Source organism: Gigantopelta aegis, chromosome 3 (assembly GCF_016097555.1).
Source record: "Gigantopelta aegis isolate Gae_Host chromosome 3, Gae_host_genome, whole genome shotgun sequence".
In the NCBI taxonomy this organism is placed as follows: Eukaryota; Metazoa; Mollusca; class Gastropoda; order Neomphalida; family Peltospiridae; genus Gigantopelta; species Gigantopelta aegis.
In genome coordinates this window covers 81,964,525-81,985,717 of record NC_054701.1, presented here as the reverse complement: position 1 = coordinate 81,985,717, position 21,193 = coordinate 81,964,525, and the positions used below count along the sequence as shown (strand labels likewise).

The window sequence follows — 21,193 nt, the reverse complement described above, 5'->3', positions numbered from 1 at the left end:
ACAAAAACAGTTTATAAAACATCTTAAAAACCCTGTATGCTCCTCCTCCCTCCCTTCATCCCAACCCCCCTCCCCTCAGTCTGATCCCATCTGTATTGTTAATTAGTACCCACAGCCACTGTGCTATGGGCTGTATGCCAAAATCGTACCAAAATGGCGTCCAATTTAACAGATTCAGGTGTGAAGCTTGACTTTGAAGCCGATTACCTCCAGCTGCTGGGGCTAAGGCGCTGACAAGCGGGCACACATTTCGGCCTGCCAATAACATTCCACCACTCCGCTACACTGCCTGCGATGGCTCACACATGGCGCGCTACCTTTGAAAGTGCCAGTTGGCCAGGAACACAAATAAACATGGCTGCTTTTGGGGATCTGCTGCCTGATCGTATTGCCAGCAGTGATGGATTTTTTTTTTATCATTTCGTAAAATTCAAGGAGCAAAGTTACCAAATCAGTTTGCTTGGGAGAAAAATCATCACCGATTCATTTGGAAATTAACCCTCTCCCCTTTCAAGGAAAAAGGAGGGACGAAGAAACAATATGGCTGCTGATGCCGTCTGCTATTTCTGTGAGAGTTGTTTTGCCGTCTGCAAGGTAGTTGGACACATCTGCTGGATTTTAAACAGCTGTGTGCAACTTGATGTGACTTCAAAACTGAAGCAGAATGCACAAAACAAACTCAATCTCAGTAATTGTGTGTGAGTGTGCGTAAATATGCTTTATTTGTTGGCTACAGGTCTTTCCCACCTACTTTACTTTTCCACACATATATAATAATAATAATAATATATGATCACCTCTCCCTGATTTAAAGGGACAGACCCTAGTTTTTAAACTCTACAGCTTATTTTTCACTATTAGAGCCATTTATGATCACTGAAATCAATCATTACTTATATTTTATTCTTTATGGTAATCCTAGTGTTTGTAGTACCAAAAATTGCATTTTTCATATTTTTAAAAATTCATGTGCGTCTGAGAAGTAGCGGTTTATTGATTTGAGTTCTAGTCTATTTTTAAGGATAATTCCTGTTTTAATGTCACACACTCTTCTTTCACTCTATTTTAACTTTATCCAAATGAGTTACAGGTTTGTAAATTAACTAAACTTAGTGTCCATTGTTTACTGATTAAAACTAGGGCCTGCGCCTTTAATTCAGTCAAATATGTCATAGTACATTCATTTTTTATTTTTTTTAAATCATAAAAAACTAGCACCTGATATAATACACGTCAGTAACACATTAGAATTTTAAACAAAATCCAACAGTAGGACGATGCCAGCAATATTTGGGAGGCTGCAGTTATTACCTACCTCATCCTTCAATTATGAGAGGGGGCACAAAACACATACTGGCTATTTCTGACACCACAGTTGAGACACCACAGCCTTTGATATACCAATTGTGGAGCAGTAGCTAAAACAAAAAATTAGCCCAATGGGCCCACTGACGGGGTTTGATCCTGTATATACCACAGCCTTTGTTATATCAGTTGTGGACTGGCTGGGATGAGAAATAGCCCATTGGGCCCACTGATGGGGATTGATCCTGTATATACCACAGCCTTTGTTACACTAGTTATGGACTGGCTGGGATGAGAAATAGCCCATTGGGCCCACCGACGGGGATCAATCCTGTACATACCACAGCCTTTGTTACACTAGTTGTGGAGCACTGGCTGGGATGAGAAATAGCCCAATGGGCCCACCGACAGGGATCAATCCTGCATATACCACAGCCTTTGTTACACTAGTTGTGGAGCACTGGCTGGGATGAGAAATAGCCCAATGGGCCCACCAACGGGGATCAATCCTGTATATACCACAGCCTTTGTTATACCAGTTGTGGAGCACTGGCTGGGATGAGAAATAGCCCATTGGGCCCACTGATGGGGATTGATCCTGTATATACCACAGCCTTTGTTACACTAGTTGTGGAGCACTGGCTGGGATGAGAAATAGCCCATTGGGCCCACTGATGGGGATTGATCCTGTATATACCACAGCCTTTGTTATACCAGTTGTGGAGCACTGGCTGGGATGAGAAATAGCCCATTGGGCCCACTGATGGGGATTGATCCTGTATATACCACAGCCTTTGTTACACTAGTTGTGGAGCACTGGCTGGCATGAGAAATAGCCCATTGGGCCCACTGATGGGGATTGATCCTGTATATACCACAGCCTTTGTTATATCAGTTGTGGAGCACTGGCTGGGATGAGAAATAGCCCATTGGGCCCACTGATGGGGATTGATCCTGTATATACCACAGCCTTTGTTACACTAGTTGTGGAGCACTGGCTGGGATGAGAAATAGCCCATTGGGCCCACTGATGGGGATTGATCCTGTATATACCACAGCCTTTGTTATATCAGTTGTGGACTGGCTGGGATGAGAAATAGCCCATTGGGCCCACCGACGGGGATCAATCCTGTACATACCACAGCCTTTGTTACACTAGTTGTGGAGCACTGGCTGGGATGAGAAATAGCCCAATGGTCTCACCGACAGGGATTGATACTAAACTGACTGCGCATCAGGCAAGTATTTTTTTCACTACAGGTGTACGGAAGGAAATGAGTCAGTGGTGACCAAGATGGCTGGATGAGCAGGACACGACATGCTCGATAAATACTGTCTGTGTGCCGACAGCTCTCCACACACACTTACTGGGACATGGCTGCCTCGTGCTAGGCCGGCCCCAGTTTGTTTTCACCTAATGAGCCAGAACACCAACAGAATACACTCCCCTTTTTAGTTAAACCTTTACTCAGGAGAAAAAGTGTTCCGCACAAAAAAGAAGAAGTTGAAACTAATTAATTTCAAAATGGTTACATCCTAGATGTTTTATTTATACAGCTCCCTGGTTAAGACATTTTTCTGTGACATTATATGTTGTTTTGACATCCAACAGCCGATGATTAATTAATCAATGTGCTTTAGCAGTGTCCATAAACAAAACAAATGTTTTTGCAAGTTGTTGGGGTTTTTTAATTTCCTTGTAATGAAAACACACCAAAATATTTATGACAAATATATATACAGTGCAAATTAAAAATTAAATTTTGTTTTGACTGACATAAGTATACTTTAAAGCCAAATCTGCTACACAGCACAAAAAAAACATCAGGGGTTATTTCAATTAGTTTCGTTCAGCATAAGCAATTTAAAAGTTGATAAAGACATCAATTTCTATATCCCTTGGGAGGCCCGGTTAAGCAGGTTTCACTGTATTTGCATTAAGAATACAGCACATTTTATATATATTATATATCACAAAAAATGACATGAAGAAAAACACAGACAATTATATCTAATATTAGGTTTATCAACAAAACAATTTCTTGGTCGAAAATTAGGACTCGAAGGTAAATGCTAGCCTGTACATAAGACTACAAAGAAAATTTCCTTTTCACAAGTACTATTTGGCCAATCAAGTTTTCAAGTGTTTACTACGCTCTGCAGCTGGACCAGTGCATTGTGGGAAGGGGAAAAGTGACAATAAAAGAAAAAACTGTCACTCACAAAAATAATCGCACAGCCAGATACACAGAGAATCTCGAACACAAATATCTTCACAAATGTTTTGTACCATTTACTTCTAGGGACCGTTTCTCAAGTCCTATTTTTTATTCTTATTCGGCTTTTCAATTGAATTATCGACTGCCTTTGACACTGGCCTGACTCACAACTGGCGCCTCGTCACAATGCCGGCAATAGAAAGGCGATGAAGCACACCAAAACACGCACAATTGTTGCTTTCGTCTAAAGAAAGCTTTGCTATAAGCCAAAGAGGCCTCATATTCAATCATCCGATGTGTACTCAAAGCAGATGCGACTGAGTGTAACATTATTTAGATTCATCTCCGAAAAGAAGAAAAAAATTATATACGCACAATAACACCACCTAAAAAACAGACAGAGAAACGGGGCCTAAGGGAGAAAAAGAACGATATCAAAACAAAAACTGTACAAATATGGGAGTTATGTGCAGTTTGTTTACTTATTTCACGGGCTGTGAGGTTAATACAAAAAAGTTAAGTAAATGGCCGATAATGCCACACACTGTTCAGCAATATATATATATATATATATATATATATATATATATATATATATATATATAATCGTGGGTTTAGACCACAGGTTTTATGCATTACCACAGCCACACCTACTGAAGTACAAAAACATTGTCAACCTCATGTCTTTTTGACCAGATTGTAACAAAAATATTCTCTCGCAAAAATTAACAATATGGCAACCAGCAGTCAACTTCTACATCATTGATCAAGTTTGTTACACCACAGTTAGTGATTTCTTAAACCAATGATTTATAATATAGCTATGATCATGAACGGTTGACATCTAGACCAATGACAGAACCTGTCACAAGATGAATAATGTCACAAATAATGACCTGAGATCATTGATCAAAGATGTTACAACACATAGATAATGATTTCACAAACATTGTCATTTACTAGAAATATAGGCTTTGATCAATCAAATATGACTTCAATATCCCCCAAAAGCTCTAATAAAAATATAAAACAGTCATAATTTTTTGTTATAGTTGTCAAATGTTATCTCTAAATAAATTACAATTGATAGATAATGACTAAACCAATAATAGTCAGTTTTAACTTAAAAAAGGGAGTTTTAGACTGATGACTACACATTTTTCAACACATACAAACCATAAATAAAATGGGAATAAATTATAAATAAAAATAACTTACATTTTGTGAAGACGTTCGCAGAAACTCAGTCCCTCTGGTTCAATATTATTTATATTGTTGTGAGCCAATGACCTGAAAATAAACAATTTAAAATTTAAAAATAATAAAATTTAACAAATCTTTTGATTACAAGCCACAGGTATTCTCTACATAGTTCTGAGATGATCTGTACCACTAGCAACATTCACACACTAAATCAGCAAAATCTATTTTATACAGAGCCTAGTGTTTACATAAATGGTTTTTTTTTTTTTTTTAAAACCTTAATTCCACTCGAAAACACACCTTATTGAGTAAAATACAGAAGGTATAATAATAAACATATGACACTGGTAACAATACAAACCAATCAAATGTTAACAACGGCTATTTTAATGGGATTGCAATGTACCATGACAAAGGAACATTGCTTCAAGGAGTGTTTATAAGGCCCAGAATAAACACTTAGAAACTCTTAAGTTGGTTTTGTTCAAGAACACCACTAGACACATGTTTTATTAATCATCGTCTACTGCCATACTGGATGTCAAATTTTTTTTTGGTTCTTTTAAAAAAAATTATTATATTATCCCCCAGCTCATTTTGACGATGTCAGGGTTGGGGTGCCCCGATTCATCGCCTCACAAGGATGTCAAACATTTGATAATTCTGACATACAATACAATTTTTTTTTTTTTTAAATCAATAATAATAATAATCAAAAAAATCTACAAAAAAAAAAAATCAGAGAATTGGTCCACTGAGGGGGTTTGATGCTACAACCAAAGCACCTCCGGACAGCACTCTCCCGACTGAGCTAAATCCCACTCTGAGAATAAACAGGTTGAGGCTGCTGTCACTGTGTGTATTTTCACAAGCATATCCTCATTTCCACCAACATCTGTATATCCTAACGCTTATACACTGACCTTTCTGATGGGCCGCTCTTTTTTCATATATATTTAACAAATCTGGCTGCCATCTGTAACATCTGATTCAAATTAATTCATATCAAAAAGTAGGGTTGCTTTTTATAACATTAAACACATATAGTTTATCCATAACAACGTTGGAAAACTTCTCTTCTTCTTCTTGAATTGAAATTTTATATTTTAAAATTTAAAAAACCTATCTGATTAATATTAATTCATATCAAAACTAAGGTTGTAACATTAAACACATATATTTTATCAGTAAAAAAAATTGAAAATTATCTCAAAATGTGAAATATTGCATTAAATTGAAATTTTATATCTTAAAATTTTAAACTTCTTTTAAAATAAAGTTCTGACCTCTTAGTACAATTTATTTATTAATCATATTAAAATACGTCTGATATTCAGTCAACTGTTTCCATTACATAACCTATTCAGTTATTACACCAACGAGAAATCCTTATTGAAATATTCTTTATCGTAGCACATACATATACTGTGTTACCACCACTGGGTGGAATGGGCGAAAACCTAAAGAGATTGCAGAAGGATTGATCCCACCACCTCTGACACCTCAGGATCCCAGATAATGCTTAACTATTACCAAGCAATGATAGTTATCAACATTTGAGAAAGAAGTAAGTAAATAATTCATACCAAATCAATTTATGCAATCTGAAAACAGATATTAACAGACCTTGATGTAAAAAAAAAAAAATGAGGTGAGTGATTAATTGCTTCCCTAAATTAGATTATGGGGAGCCATTTAAGATATTACCATACTGGAACCATAATAATAAATTCACAATACCAAAGAAAGCTAAAAACTACTCTCCTTGAACTAGTCTCAGGTGAGTGATGGAGAGCGAGAGTGATAGCTCACCTTAAACAGCGAGGCATGCATTCATGATAAATTTTATAAAATTTGTCTTTTCTAAAAAAAAAATTAAAAATTAAATATTGAAAAATAACAGCACAAGACTGTAGTTTGTTTCAGTCCAATATATTAACCATGGATATGAGGCCAATTTAACCACTAAAAACAGAAATGGTCTTTTAAAAAGGTAAGGACATAATACATCATACTGAAATAAGGGCGACTTTTCAGCATTCCAGATCAAAATCAGTCTATTTGTGAAAAAGATTTATGTTAAAAACCCCCACAAAACACAAAAAAGAGGCTGAAATCAGATAAAAAGTGTGAAAAATCAGATAAAAAGTGTGAAAAATCAGATAAAAAGTATGAAAAATACCCTCCCAGGTTAACATCTGGGTCTTTAAGCAAGTCATACACAGCAAATTATAAACTGTGACCTCTCACGGCCTATCATCAAAATGTCACTTTTTTGTTTTCATTTGTTTGTTGGTAACTCAATCCACAAAACCCAGCCTCAGATTGGCTACACTGTTCCGGCACTAGGAACAAAATAAACAAACCACAAAAACAGCAGCAGCTTGCAAGCTCATCACCTCAAGAAAGCATCACTTTTCAACATGCACAGGAAAAGAAAATATTTTTCCAGCAGTATTATATTTATAATAAGTCCAGTTAATATGGCTAAAACATTTATGCATCAGGTAAAGAATATGAGATATTCCTTGTACATATGGCAAGAGAAGCAATTATTAAACATTTTCAAGATTGTATGTTCTAAATGAGCCATAACCTGAACATATTTCCCAAGCAAAAATATTCACATATCATGCGATATACAGGATGGAAACAACGAAAAAAAAAAAAAGAAAAAGAAAACGAAAAAAAAAAAACATCTTGGAAGAACAGTATTTCAAGATGGCTGAAATTGCCGTCTGCCTGCTAAACTGTAATGAACTAGAAACATATTGCTGATCGAGTCCAGATTTGAGACAGACCATTGTTAGGTACATATACTAATGTGGAACAAAACGAATCAGAGAAAAACATTATGAAATCTAAAAGCCTCGGTTATTGCCATTCACACGTGGAACGAAGCAAATAATGTAAACAATATTTGAAGCAGAGTCATTCCATTAAGAGAAACAATACCCCACTGAAATAATCATATCAAAAACAATTTCGCAAATATACAACTGTTTTGTTTTAAATATTTAGTTTTGTAGTTCTTGGTCTTTATTTTCTGAAGGGGCGAGACGTAGCCCAGTGGTAAAGCACTCGCTTGGTGTGCGGTCAGTCTGAGATTGATCCCCGTCGGTGGCCCATTGGGCTATTTTTCGTTTCAGCCAGTGCAGCACGACTGGTATATCAAAGGGCATGATATGTGCTATCCTGTCTGTGGGGTGGTGTATACAAAAGATTCCTTGCTACTATATATAGTTTTGTATCCTCATCCATGGCTGTTGCTAACTATTTCTTGTGGGTGGGAAATGAAAGAAAGACAATATTTGTTTAATAACACCGTAAAAGTTTAGAGAGAGAGAGAGAGAGAGAGAGAGAGAGAGAGAGAGAGAGAGAGAGAGAGAGAGAGAGAGAGAGAGAGAGAGAGAGAGACAGAGAGAGAGAGAGAATCATTTTGAAGAAAGGATCAACAGTGATGTGAAAATATGAGAACCCAAAGAGTGCCCCCCATCAGGGTATAGAGGGTGGAAGATGCAGCCAGGGAGAAAGTCTAGCCTGACAAACTATTGAGTATTGTAGCTGAATGGATTAGACACAGATGAAAGCTTTATTCTTCGTTGTCACAGATGGGAGACTTCCTATACCAGAGTCAACCTTGGGTCGCACCCAGTGGCATGTTCAATAAAACTCTACATCTGTGAACCCATGAATACCGGCCTTGCTGGTATTGTGGTTAAGCTAAATGTCTTAGGTCTGGTAGGTAATGAGTTCACACCCCAGTACCGGCTGTCACCCAGATATAGCTTGATTGGCTCATTGGAGGATGGTATAGCCACTATACTGACTTCTCTCCCACTAACAACTAACAAACTATCCATTAACCCACTGTCCTGTGTGGGTGTGGGTAACTTATGGCATGCTTCCATCAGAGTACTGTTCAAGCACGCCTGTTGTGGACACAACCTCCGACTTTGCCAGAGTTCTGTCCAAGACAGGATCTACTGTAAATGTCCTTGACATACATCCCATATCGAGGTGTCTGTCTGAGACAGTGAAGTTTAATTGAATTTAACTGAAAGTAATTTTTTTAAAATTCACTACCAAAACATGCATGGTGTTACAATGTATGTCACTTCCTCTGTGGATAGTAATAAAAATAAACACCAATGTAATTGGTTAATCAATCACAATTAGCTGCAAAATTGCAACCAATCATGTCGCTTGTTATTTTCTTTTGGTAAATGTCTGGAGTTTTCTAAAAGGAATATAACTGTTATGTAACCTTTTATAAAAATGTATTAGATCGATTAACATAATTAAAATTTTAACAACATGACACAAAACAGGAAATGCAACGAGCTGTCGGTATTGTTTAAAATGAGTATGCTAACAGTCAATCTACATTTTGTACAAAAGGGTAACTAATTGAAGCTATAAAATCTGTTATAATTACTTCGAAACCCCCACAAAAGACTTTTAACAAGTCCAAATAATAAACATGGTTGACTTGCAATCAGTTAAAGATTTAATAAAATTACAATAAAAAAAATAAAGAAACAAAATAAACCACATGCAGAGAAGATTGACGTACAAACAATAAAGAAACTTTTGTCCATGTCAATCAAAAGATCGGGACTTTTTTTACAAACTTTTTTTCTTTAAACTAATACCTAACAAAAAGGCAGTGATCTGGAACGAGTCTGTGTGTGGATAAATTGGTTTGGATTAACACACAGACGAGGAATTGAGAAGTTGGGTTTAGGTCACTGCAGATTTCACACCCGATACAGAGACAACACAATGGGAACCAGTGAGTGGCGGAGATTTATGTCATACCCAAATCAACCAATTGTCACACACGTCTAGGGGACATACAGCTCAATTATGCAAATCTCCTACCCCCCTCGGGGACCGGTTTAATCCCTGATACCCCCCTTGGGGACCGGTTTAATCCCTGACACTCCCACACACACACACACCACACCGTTCCCTTCTGGTCATCTCGCTCCAGATCAACCTTACACTTGACTGACTTACATGTATAATATTTCACTTTTTAAATTACAATGATATATAGTTGGCTTTCTTTTTTCAAGACAGCTGTGTATATGTATTGCACTGAGTAGCATCAATTTTTAATGTTCTTTAAATTCAGGCCCATAAGAACCACCGGGGTAGGGGTGGGGGGTGGGGGTGGGGGTGGGGGTGGTGGTTAGTGGTGAAGTACAGGTCACCCCAACTGAAAACGGAAATGTAAATTTGTTTGGTTCTAGTCAGAATATTCTATATAAATAAAACAAAATATCTGGCTGTGTTCCCCCCATTGGAGATTTTGTCCCCCCCACCTTAGATATTGTTTCTATGGGACTGAAATTCACTGACTCTTTAATCAGACCTGTCAACCTTTAGTCAAGAGAAAGCAGGAGGTGTGTGTTGAAAAAGCAGGAGATTTGGTCAAAAAGCAGGAGATTTTTTAAATTCACACAATTTAACCCAAAATCGCAAGATTTAAAAAAAACATTATTACAATAAGTTATATGAATACTTTATAATGTCATATATACTTCTTAACTTTAGATCTTGGCATTAAAAAAAAAAAAAAAAAAATTATTATTATTATTATTATTTTTTTTTTTTTAAGTTTAAATATTATTATGATTTAATACATATTTAAAAAAAATAAAATATTTTATCCAAAAATGTTAAGAACATGAACAAGAAATAAAAAATTTAATTAGTACATTTACGGTATTACACTTACAGCCTTACAGGTTGCGTTACATTATCATTTGTGGTTAGTGTACCTAAGTACCAAAGACAAATTTATATAAATCTTATAAATTAATATTCAGTTTTTACTATAATGAGGAACGGTGGCGTGGTACTGATTTAAAATCATTATAATGATGCAATAAACATTGTATTTTCATTAATCATAAGTAAAACCTCATTACGGACATCGTGTGAAATATACCGGAATTATACCCATTTCCGTGAGTAACTTTATGTCAATGTCAAACACAACATTTTTTAATTGTACAAAAATAATTTCTTGAAGTGTACCCTTATAACCAACATTTTACCGCACAAACATACAAAATTAACTGACACAAGTATGTTTATACAGCTAATTGGTCTTTTCGTTGTCTTGCTGTGACATGTGATTTTAACATGCATCGTGTGTATCGCTGTCAACTCGGGGAGTCTGGCAGTTCAGATTTGTCATAGTTGCATTATGTAATCCAGTGGGAAGACATTTTACAATTCAGAGGTGTTATTAGAACTAAATTGGATATTTTTTTTTTTTTATATGGCAACACTGAATGTCAATACACAGCCTGTTTAATTAGCGGCAACACGCTTCATAGCCATTACGATGACAACAAACATTATAATAACACATCATTTTATAAACTCCATGTGCTTTTTTAACAATATAAATAGGCTATCCCACAATTCTCACTTCGGCAAAGGTTAAACAGTCGGGACAATTCGGCCTGTTACATTCTCGGAAACCGAAAGTAGTCGACATTTTCCGAATGAGAAAAAAAGGCAGAGTTACTTCCCTTCTGTTATTTTGACAAAAGAGGATCGATTTTGTTTATGCTTACAAAAATGTCATTTAACAGGAGAAACTGTCTCCCGCACAGGTGAAAGGAGATTTGATCTAATACCGGGAGACTCCCGCGGAATCCGGGAGGGTTGACAGGTCTGCTTTAATTCCCATGGTAACGACTTTTAGAAAACAGTTTTCCATAAAATGTATTTTGAGCCACTCACTACCTGTACAATCAAACTACTACAGATACATTTGGCATGTTCACATGACCAAAATCACACAAATTATTTAACTAGTACCATTCATCTTCTATCATATCACATTCGTCTAACATTAGATACAAAGAACAGTAGAACCAAAAACACAATAGTTTGCTAAAATTTACAGTTTAAGCAAGAAATTTTAAGCATTATGTTATTTAATGGTAAGAAAGCTATGATAGCCCAAACATATTTCACATTGTATAAACACTAGACTCAGTGCCTTTAATTGAAATAAAAACAAGTGACAATGTTACTTACAATTGATGTAACGACTGAAGTCCATATAACCATCCCTTGTTGACGCTCGTGATGTTGTTGTAATCAAGTTGGCTGAAACAAACAAAATAAATAGTTTAATACAAATTCATTAAAAACTAAAGGAATGAAACAAACCTATGTATAAATATTTGGATCTTTTTAATGGTCCATTTTAAACAGATGAGCTTTAAATTAACATAGGTACTTATGTAAGCAGATAGGAAAGAAAGTAGATACATGTAGGTTGGTTGATGTACGTAGTAGCTATGTAGGAAAATAGGTAGGTAGGTAGGTACATGTAGGTTGGTTGATGTAGGTAGTAGCTATGTAGGAAAATAGGTAGGTAGGTTGATGTAGGTAGCTATGTAGGAAAATAGGTAGGTAGGTAGGTACATGTAGGTAGTAGCTATGTAGGTAAATAGGTAGGTAGGTTGATGTAGGTAGGTTGATGTAGGTAAATAGGTAGGTAGGTACATGTAGGTAAATAGGTAGGTAGGTGAACGTAGGTAAACAGGTTGGTAGGTGAATGTAGGTAGGTTGATGTAGGTAAATAGGTAGGTAGGTACATGTAGGTAGGTTGATGCAGGTAGCTATGTAGGTAAATGGGTAGGTAGGTACATGCAGGTAGGTTGATGTAGGTAGCTATGTAGGTAAATAGGTAGGTAGGTACATATGAATGTACTGTTTTAATGTGATATTATCAAATTAAGATTCAAACATGCTTGTTGTGGATATTAACTCATTCATATATTTTTATATAAGAATGTATTGAACACAGGATCTTAAATCTTGAGTATTTTTTTTATTGTTACAAATTAACTTTCGACAGCTTTCATTATTACAAATCAGCCCAGAAACATCAGACATTCCACCAGTTTACTACCATCAAATAAATTACTCATTTTGCAATTTCGAAATTAAAAGTACAAAAGCAACCCAAAAACACAATCCTTTTCATAAACAGTGAGCGTTTCAAATGAGTTATCCATGCAGACAAACAGCCCAAATACAGTGATGTAACACTGTCTTTGATTGGAGCAAAATTACATAACTATCTGTACCACAAAGATGAAAGAATGCTTGCCAAACAACTAGTTCTCCTTTGATGGTGACATTACTCTGTATGCCCCAGTGGTGAACATCAAAGAGTGGTCAAACTCTCTCACAGTGGGGTCAAGCTGTCCCCTAAAACAAACTTCCTATCCCTATTGTCAGGACTTAATCACTTTCATGTTGCCACGGTGATGAGCAAATATACATATTACTAAGTATGTGGATATAACTGTTGCATATTGGATGTAGTCAAGCAGTGGGTTTTTTGTTTGATCATAATTTGACCACTGGTACATGGAAAGAAAAGGAAACTTGGGTTGACCACACAGTGTTTAAATATAGCAAATTAAATGGATAACCACAGCTGTTAGGCAAAGACCATGAACAAACTGAGTAAACAAAACAGCTTATAGGCAATTAGCTGTATAGATAACAGTTGTACAAGCTAAAGCTATGTGTGTACATTTGGTTGAAAACATGAAATTATTTGCCATTCTGGTCTGGACCAAGAAGCCATTGGTCTTACAAGAGGCAGGGACCAGGGGGTGACATGCCTGGACCTGTGAATTAACAAGAGCATAATTATTATTTTTTTGATGTTTGAATTATTTGCCTCGTTACTGTGTGTACATTTAGTTGAACACTTGAAATTATTTGACTCGTTTTGCTTTCATCTGTATACCACCAGTAATGGTAATACATTTACATATTGCTTAAACAATTAACTACATCAAAGTAAGCATGGTTTTGAGTAACCCACAAATGCAGACCTATAGTCCTTCCCACAGAACGCCTTTTTCATACTATAGAATTTACTACAAGTTATTTATTTCTGAGCTGAATATTTTTTAATTTGTACACAAAAATAGTGAGAGAAAAAAAGTTGTTATTTTTAAAACACTTTACTTTTCTTCTTACATCCACAGGTGCGTGTGCGGGGGGGGTTGGGGGGTCGAAATCCCCCCTGCTCAAGGTGAATTTTTTTTCATATCCCGATTTTTAATGTAATTTCTTTCCAAAAAAATGTGGTCAGAAAGCAGCTCGGCTAGCCAGCAGAAAACACCTCAGAATAGCCCTAGAAGGGGTCAATTTTTCAAAATTTTCGGGCTTCGCGCCTACAGCGCGCGCGGTGTTGGGCTTCGCCAGACACCTCGACCACCCCCCGGCAAAATTTCCTGCGCACACCCCTGATCAACCCAAACTGAAATAATTTACAAAAAATATTTTTGTAGGAGGATGGAATGGACTATAGAGCATTATATTTTAAGATAAATTTATAAACAAATTATATTTAAAAACAAATTTATCAACTTTAATATCTATATACTTGTGTACTTACAGGTTTTTGATGTTTTCGAGGCCCCAAAAAGATCCTGCCATCATATTGGAGATGACATTCCGCTTCAGTTTTAACACCTGCAGTGCTGTTAACCCTTGAAATGCCAAACCTTCAATCTTATCTATCTTGTTTCTCATCAGTTCACTGCAATATAAAAATCCCAAACATTTGTTTAAAATATAGGCATTTTTTATATTTAGGATGTTTATTAATAAAAAAAAAGGAAAGAAATATTTTATTTAACGACACACTCAACACATTTTATTTACAGTTATATGGCATCAGACGTGGTTAAGGACCACACAGATATTGAGAGAGGTAACCCATTGTTGACACTTCATGGGCTACTCTTTTTGATTAGCAGTAAGGGATCTTTTATATGCACCATCCCACAGATAGGATAGTATATACCACAGCCTTTCATATTCCAGTCGTAGTGCACTGGCTGGAGCGAGAAATAGCCCAATGGGTCCACCGATGGGGATCGATGCCACACCCACTGCGCAATGAGCTAGCGATTTACCACTGGGCCACGTCCCACTGAAGACGATGGTGTCAGAATTATCAAATATTCAGCATCCAGTAGCCGATGATTAATAAATCAATCTGCTCTAGTGGTGTCATTAAACAAAACAAACTGACTTTTTAAAGGAGAGATACAAATGTTTGTCCTGTGCATATCAACATAAATACTACTTTCATAGTATGCAAAATGGTATATTATATTATACATCCTTTGAATGTAATTACCACAAAACATTTTCCAGTTTATTTGATCACCATCATTCAGTGTACATCAATTAAAAAAAAAAAGTTTTTATTATACTTCATACAAAATTATACACCAACTGAAAATGTTTAATTGTTCAAACATTTCAAATGCGAAACTTGGGCTATAAATTTGGTGTGAATCTGAAACGGTGATGACTAAGTGCATTTAACTCCTTGCACAGATTAGTTAACCACTGCAAACCGGTCTAGTTACAAGCTAATAAACACAGGTGCAGCGCCATAAAAACTAATAAGAAAATAACAAGCATGATTAAACAGAGTTAAAAAAAACAAAAAACAAACCAACCCAGCTATAAGGAAATGTCTAACACGATTGTAATAGTATTTTACCCCCTGACTGCTATTTCAATGTGCCTTCGACAAGACTTTTGCTAAATTACTTGATTTTGCCGTAAATGTCAACACTTATTATTGCAACGATTATTCCATTAGAAGTTGACAGAGAGTAGCCATGCACATGTAACCTCGTGTAAAACATTCCATATCTCCAATTACTTAATGGCGGAAATAAGCAATTGTGTGAATGTGCATTAGACACCTGCAATGTCATTAAACATAATTAGACTGCATCATTATTGTGCTGTACACTGACGTGTGCACATGTATGTGTATTTATATCATCTTTGAGAGGCGGGATGTAGCCCAGTGGTAAAGCGTTCACTTGATGTGTGGTCGGTCTAGGGTCGATCCCCATCGGTGGACCCATTGGACTATTTCTTGTTCCAGCCAGTGCTCCACAACTGGTGTAACAAAGGCTGTGGTATGTACTATCCTATCTGTGGGATGGTGCATATAAAAGATCCCTTGCTGCTAATCGAAAAGAGTAGCCCATGAAGTGGCGACAGTGGGTTTCCTCTTTCAATATCTGTGTGGTTCTTAACCATATGTCTGATGCCATATAACCATAAATAAAATGTGTTGAGTGCATCGTTAAATAAAACATTTCCATCCTTCCTTCCTATATAATCTTTGAAAATTTTCCCAGCATAACAAAAACCACAAGCATTCTAACACATATAATAATATATATAAACCAAAACTATGAATATAAAACTAAAGATCAATCCAGATAAATAAAAAACACATGTAAACTATTATGACATGATCATAAAAACCAAAAATGTTATACTTAAAGCTAAAAGTTAACACAATTTATACAAATATTTTAAAACTAAATATGAGACTAAATTCACTCTAAAAGTGATTTATAATCTCAGAACGAACTACATGACAAAAATAAAGAAGGAAATACTCAAAATGTGGACTGTCGATTAACTAATCAATTTATGAATCATTTAATACATTACGTATGCTATGAAGTGGTAAGAGAAAAAAAGAAAGAGTTAACTTGTCAAATCAATATAAATTGTAAGGAAGCTCGTGCAGCTAAGTGATATTGCTCGGAACCAGGTCTTCAAGACATCATGCTCGCATTCATCGTCACAATCTCTGTACCTCACTGTTCACAGATTACACATTCGTTTCTTGTCATTCACGCTAATATGCTGCTTTTTTTTTCTTTGGTTCTTTTTTTTTTTTTTTTTTTTTTACACGATCCTCTTAAGCCAATCAATAAAGTTATGTATTGATGTGTTCAACCATGTTTTCTGGTCAAGCTACTGCTTGTGGTGATGTTCTAGCAGTATCGAGCACGTATAAATTTATATGATTATTATGATAATTAGGTAATCAGCAATCTCCTACACTATCTGTACTGATTTATCGCCATCCAATCAAAACACATTTTTCTGAACCAATATTATCTGTCCTTTACAACCAGCCAATCAAAAAAAAAAAAAAAGGAGAGAGAGAAAAAACCTGTCTGAACTATGGTTAATGCATGAATAATTCACACGATAATTGCTCTTCCATTTTTTGCTATAAGACTGTAAGAAGCCTGTTGATATCAGTGATGAGTTGTGTTTTAGAAAACAGTATAGTCAATTTATTTCCATCAAGTAATGATAGGGACACAACTGTTCTTTGATTGAATAACAGCAGGGTGTGATTGGTTTTAAAAATGTGTTCCTGTGTAAATCAACTAAAATTATTAGGACACAAATTATTTTTGGCCATGAAAATATCCATCATTTAGGGGGAATATATCATACATTTAAGTGTAGAGTTTTTAACCACAAATAGATTTATTCGCTTATAAATATGTTCCAAAAATACTTACAGAAATTTCAATGAAGTCAGGTTGGCAAATACCTTCTTCTGAACTTCAAACAGTTTATTTTTGTTCAACTTCAAAGTTTCCAATGCCGTCAGATTATCGAAACAGCCAACTTCCAAACTGAGAATTCTGTTGTTGCTCAAATGTCTGCAAAAAAAATTGTAGTTTGTGAATAATATATAGGAAGGAGCAAGTACTTAATTATATATAAACAGATATATATACATGGGTGTAGGAAGGTGCCAAAAATTTGGGGGGCACACACACACACACACACACACACACATACATATATCAATACATGTATACATATATACAAAACATCGCTGCTCCCACAAAGTTGGGTGGCACACACACACACACACACACACACACACATATCAATACATGTATACATATATACAAAACATCGCTGCTCCCACAAAGTTGGGTGGCACACACACACACACACACACACATATCAATACATGTATACATATATACAAAACATCGCTGCTCCCACAAAGTTGGGTGGCACACACACACACACACACACACACATATATCAATACATGTATACATATATACAAAACATCGCTGCTCCCACAAAGTTGGGTGGCACACACACACACACACATATATCAATACATGTATACATATATACAAAACATCGCTGCTCCCACAAAGTTGGGTGGCACACACACACACACACACACACACACATATCAATACATGTATACATATATACAAAACATCGCTGCTCCCACAAAGTTGGGTGGCACACACACACACACACACATCAATACATGTATACATATATACAAAACATCGCTGCTCCCACAAAGTTGGGTGGCACACACACACACACACATATCAATACATGTATACATATATACAAAACATCGCTGCTCCCAAAAAGTTGGGTGGCACACACACACACACACACACACACACACACACACATATATATCAATACATGTATACATATATACAAAACATCGCTGCTCCCACAAAGTTGGGTGGCACACACACACACATATATATCAATACATGTATACATATATACAAAACATCGCTGCTCCCACAAAGTTGGGTGGCACACACACACACACACACACATATCAATACATGTATACATATATACAAAACATCGCTGCTCCCACAAAGTTGGGTGGCACACACACACACACACATATCAATACATGTATACATATATACAAAACATCGCTGCTCCCAAAAAGTTGGGTGGCACACACACACACACACACACACACACATATATATCAATACATGTATACATATATACAAAACATCGCTGCTCCCACAAAGTTGGGTGGCACACACACACACACACATATATCAATACATGTATACATATATACAAAACATCGCTTCTCCCACAAAGTTGGGTGGCACACACACACACACACACACACACATATATATCAATACATGTATACATATATACAAAACATCGCTGCTCCCACAAAGTTGGGTGGCACACACACACACACACACATATATCAATACATGTATACATATATACAAAACATCGCTGCTCCCACAAAGTTGGGTGACACACACACACACACACATATCAATACATGTATACATATATACAAAACATCGCTGCTCCCACAACGTTGGGTGGCACACACACACACACACACATATCAATACATGTATACATATATACAAAACATCGCTGCTCCCACAAAGTTGGGTGGCACACACACACACACACACACACACATATCAATACATGTATACATATATACAAAACATCGCTGCTCCCAAAAAGTTGGGTGGCACACACACACACACACACACACACATATCAATACATGTATACATATATACAAAACATCGCTGCTCCCACAAAGTTGGGTGGCACACACACACACACACACATCAATACATGTATACATATATACAAAACATCGCTGCTCCCACAAAGTTGGGTGGCACACACACACACATACATATATCAATACATGTATACATATATACAAAACATCACTGCTCCCACAAAGTTGGGTGGCACACACACACACACACACACACACATATCAATACATGTATACATATATACAAAACATCACTGCTCCCACAAAGTTGGGTGGCACACACACACACACACACACATGCCCCCCGCTTCCTACGCCAGTGATATATATATATTAGTTCAATAATTCACAATATCTTTATGTTTTGTTAAATACAATTTACAATATAGACATTACCCATTAAAATGACCTACTGAACTATGTGAGTGTCCTCTACAATCCGGTGTCATGGTAACAAGTTTACTTATGTACATGTATATTAAATTGCTGCTCGATCAGTATAGTTAAAATATATTACAAAGAAAAAAGATTCTGCTGACAAAATTAATAGTTGTGCCATAACCAAGGAAGCCTGCGTTGAATTTTCTCATAAAGTCGAACCAATACTGTGTAATAAGAAATGTGGGTCTATACTGTGAAACTGATTATCAATTAAATAAAACTTACAATTCTTTCAACTTTGATCCAGCGGGAAATGTTCCTATGGGCAAATCCATCAACTGGTTGTAATTCACGTCCAGAAAGCGAAGATTTGGCATTGTCACGAGGGCTTTAGGCTCCACGGTCATTATCTGGTTGTGATGCCTGTAAACGAATACAAATTTATTATATACATATTTATATACAGTCAACTCCACTTATTTGCATATCGGTTTATAGCATAATTCGGTTAATCGACTATTTTCACCCAACATGGAACCATTTGCCTTTGTAACACTACAACACATCCAGTTAATTGCACAACTACAGACAAAATATGCATGTGTTAACTATAATAGTTCTGGTATGAAGTACTGCACTGTGCTAGAACATCTCCCATGCTTTTCTGTAGTTGGATGGCTGTTACAAAGTGAAAGTCTGTACTATCGGTTAATCGACTAACTCGGTTAATTGCATACGATCGAGCTGCACCGAGGGTATGCAAATAAGCGGGTTTGACTGCATTTACATTTATATAACACGATTTCACCTAACTGTAGTCAAGCCTATATGCCTTCATCCCCTACCACTAGCACTCAGTCCCGGCTAGTCAATTTTTAGTCTTAGCTAGTGGAAATTATCAACTGTATTACTACAATACACAGGGCACTAGCCAAAGCTTCTGTGAGGGCTAGTGACATTCTCAAATATTTGTCATACACTGCTTTAAACTATTTTCACAATAAGAATTTGGCAGAATTAAATATCTCACCTACAATGCACTGTGCTAAACACAGGCAGGCACGGTGCAGGCAAGTAGACATTGGGGGCTGACAAAGAAACATTTCTAAGGGATTCAGAGGTATGGTTCCCCAAAACTTTTGTAAAACTTAGATGTCCTGAAATGCAATTTCCTACATTCTACAAGTAAAATTCATCTCTGCCTTAAGATTTACTGATAGGTGAATCAGTTTTTGAAATGTACTCCTGTGTGTGAGAAACAGATCTAAATGCAATACTTTAACGCAAAAGTTGATACTGTTGCCACCCCCTCCACACCACCCCCCAAAAGTAATACTTATAATATCTCACTTTTTACTTTGTTAGACAAAAACTTGGTTCAGGTCTACATAAATATTACATGTAATTATGAATAATTAAAAAAAAAAAAGAATTTTTAAAACGTTTTTAAAAATAAACAAATCGTCTACTGAAGCTACTGAAAACCTAAACATAACATGAAGATATATTAAAAAAATATATATGATTAAGACAAAAACATGCAGCCGAATTTTGGATTTTTAAAATTGTTTTATTGTTTTCATCACACACGTGTTAGAAACATCCCGGAAATGTGTCAGGTTTGAAGGAATGCCATGCTAAGATATCTCCGTGAAAACGCTGAACCTCAGAATGGATTTCCAGTCAGGTTTTCCTTGTGAAGTTACAAAAATACAAGGGTGTATTTTCACAGATGGGTTAGTTAGTCCCTACACTAGCCTGGGCGTGTTCCGTGCACCACCAAGCTGTAAACAAACACAGCCTCTCATATATATTTGTGAATATCAGGCTTCAA

At 36.2% G+C, this 21,193-nt stretch overlaps 1 protein-coding gene across 1 annotated transcript in view; it reads right to left on the bottom strand.

The window, feature by feature from the left end:
• The window catches only part of LOC121369163 (leucine-rich repeats and immunoglobulin-like domains protein 3), a 66,310-nt gene that overhangs the window by 16,968 nt on the left and 28,149 nt on the right, over positions 1-21,193 (bottom strand). Inside the window, exons 5-9 of the mRNA XM_041494059.1 lie at positions 19,645-19,782; positions 17,156-17,299; positions 14,185-14,328; positions 11,793-11,864; positions 4,743-4,814 (exon numbers count right to left, since the gene is read on the bottom strand). Coding sequence (XP_041349993.1) covers positions 4,743-4,814; positions 11,793-11,864; positions 14,185-14,328; positions 17,156-17,299; positions 19,645-19,782 — 570 coding nt within the window. The remainder of the gene's footprint in view (positions 1-4,742; positions 4,815-11,792; positions 11,865-14,184; positions 14,329-17,155; positions 17,300-19,644; positions 19,783-21,193) is intronic.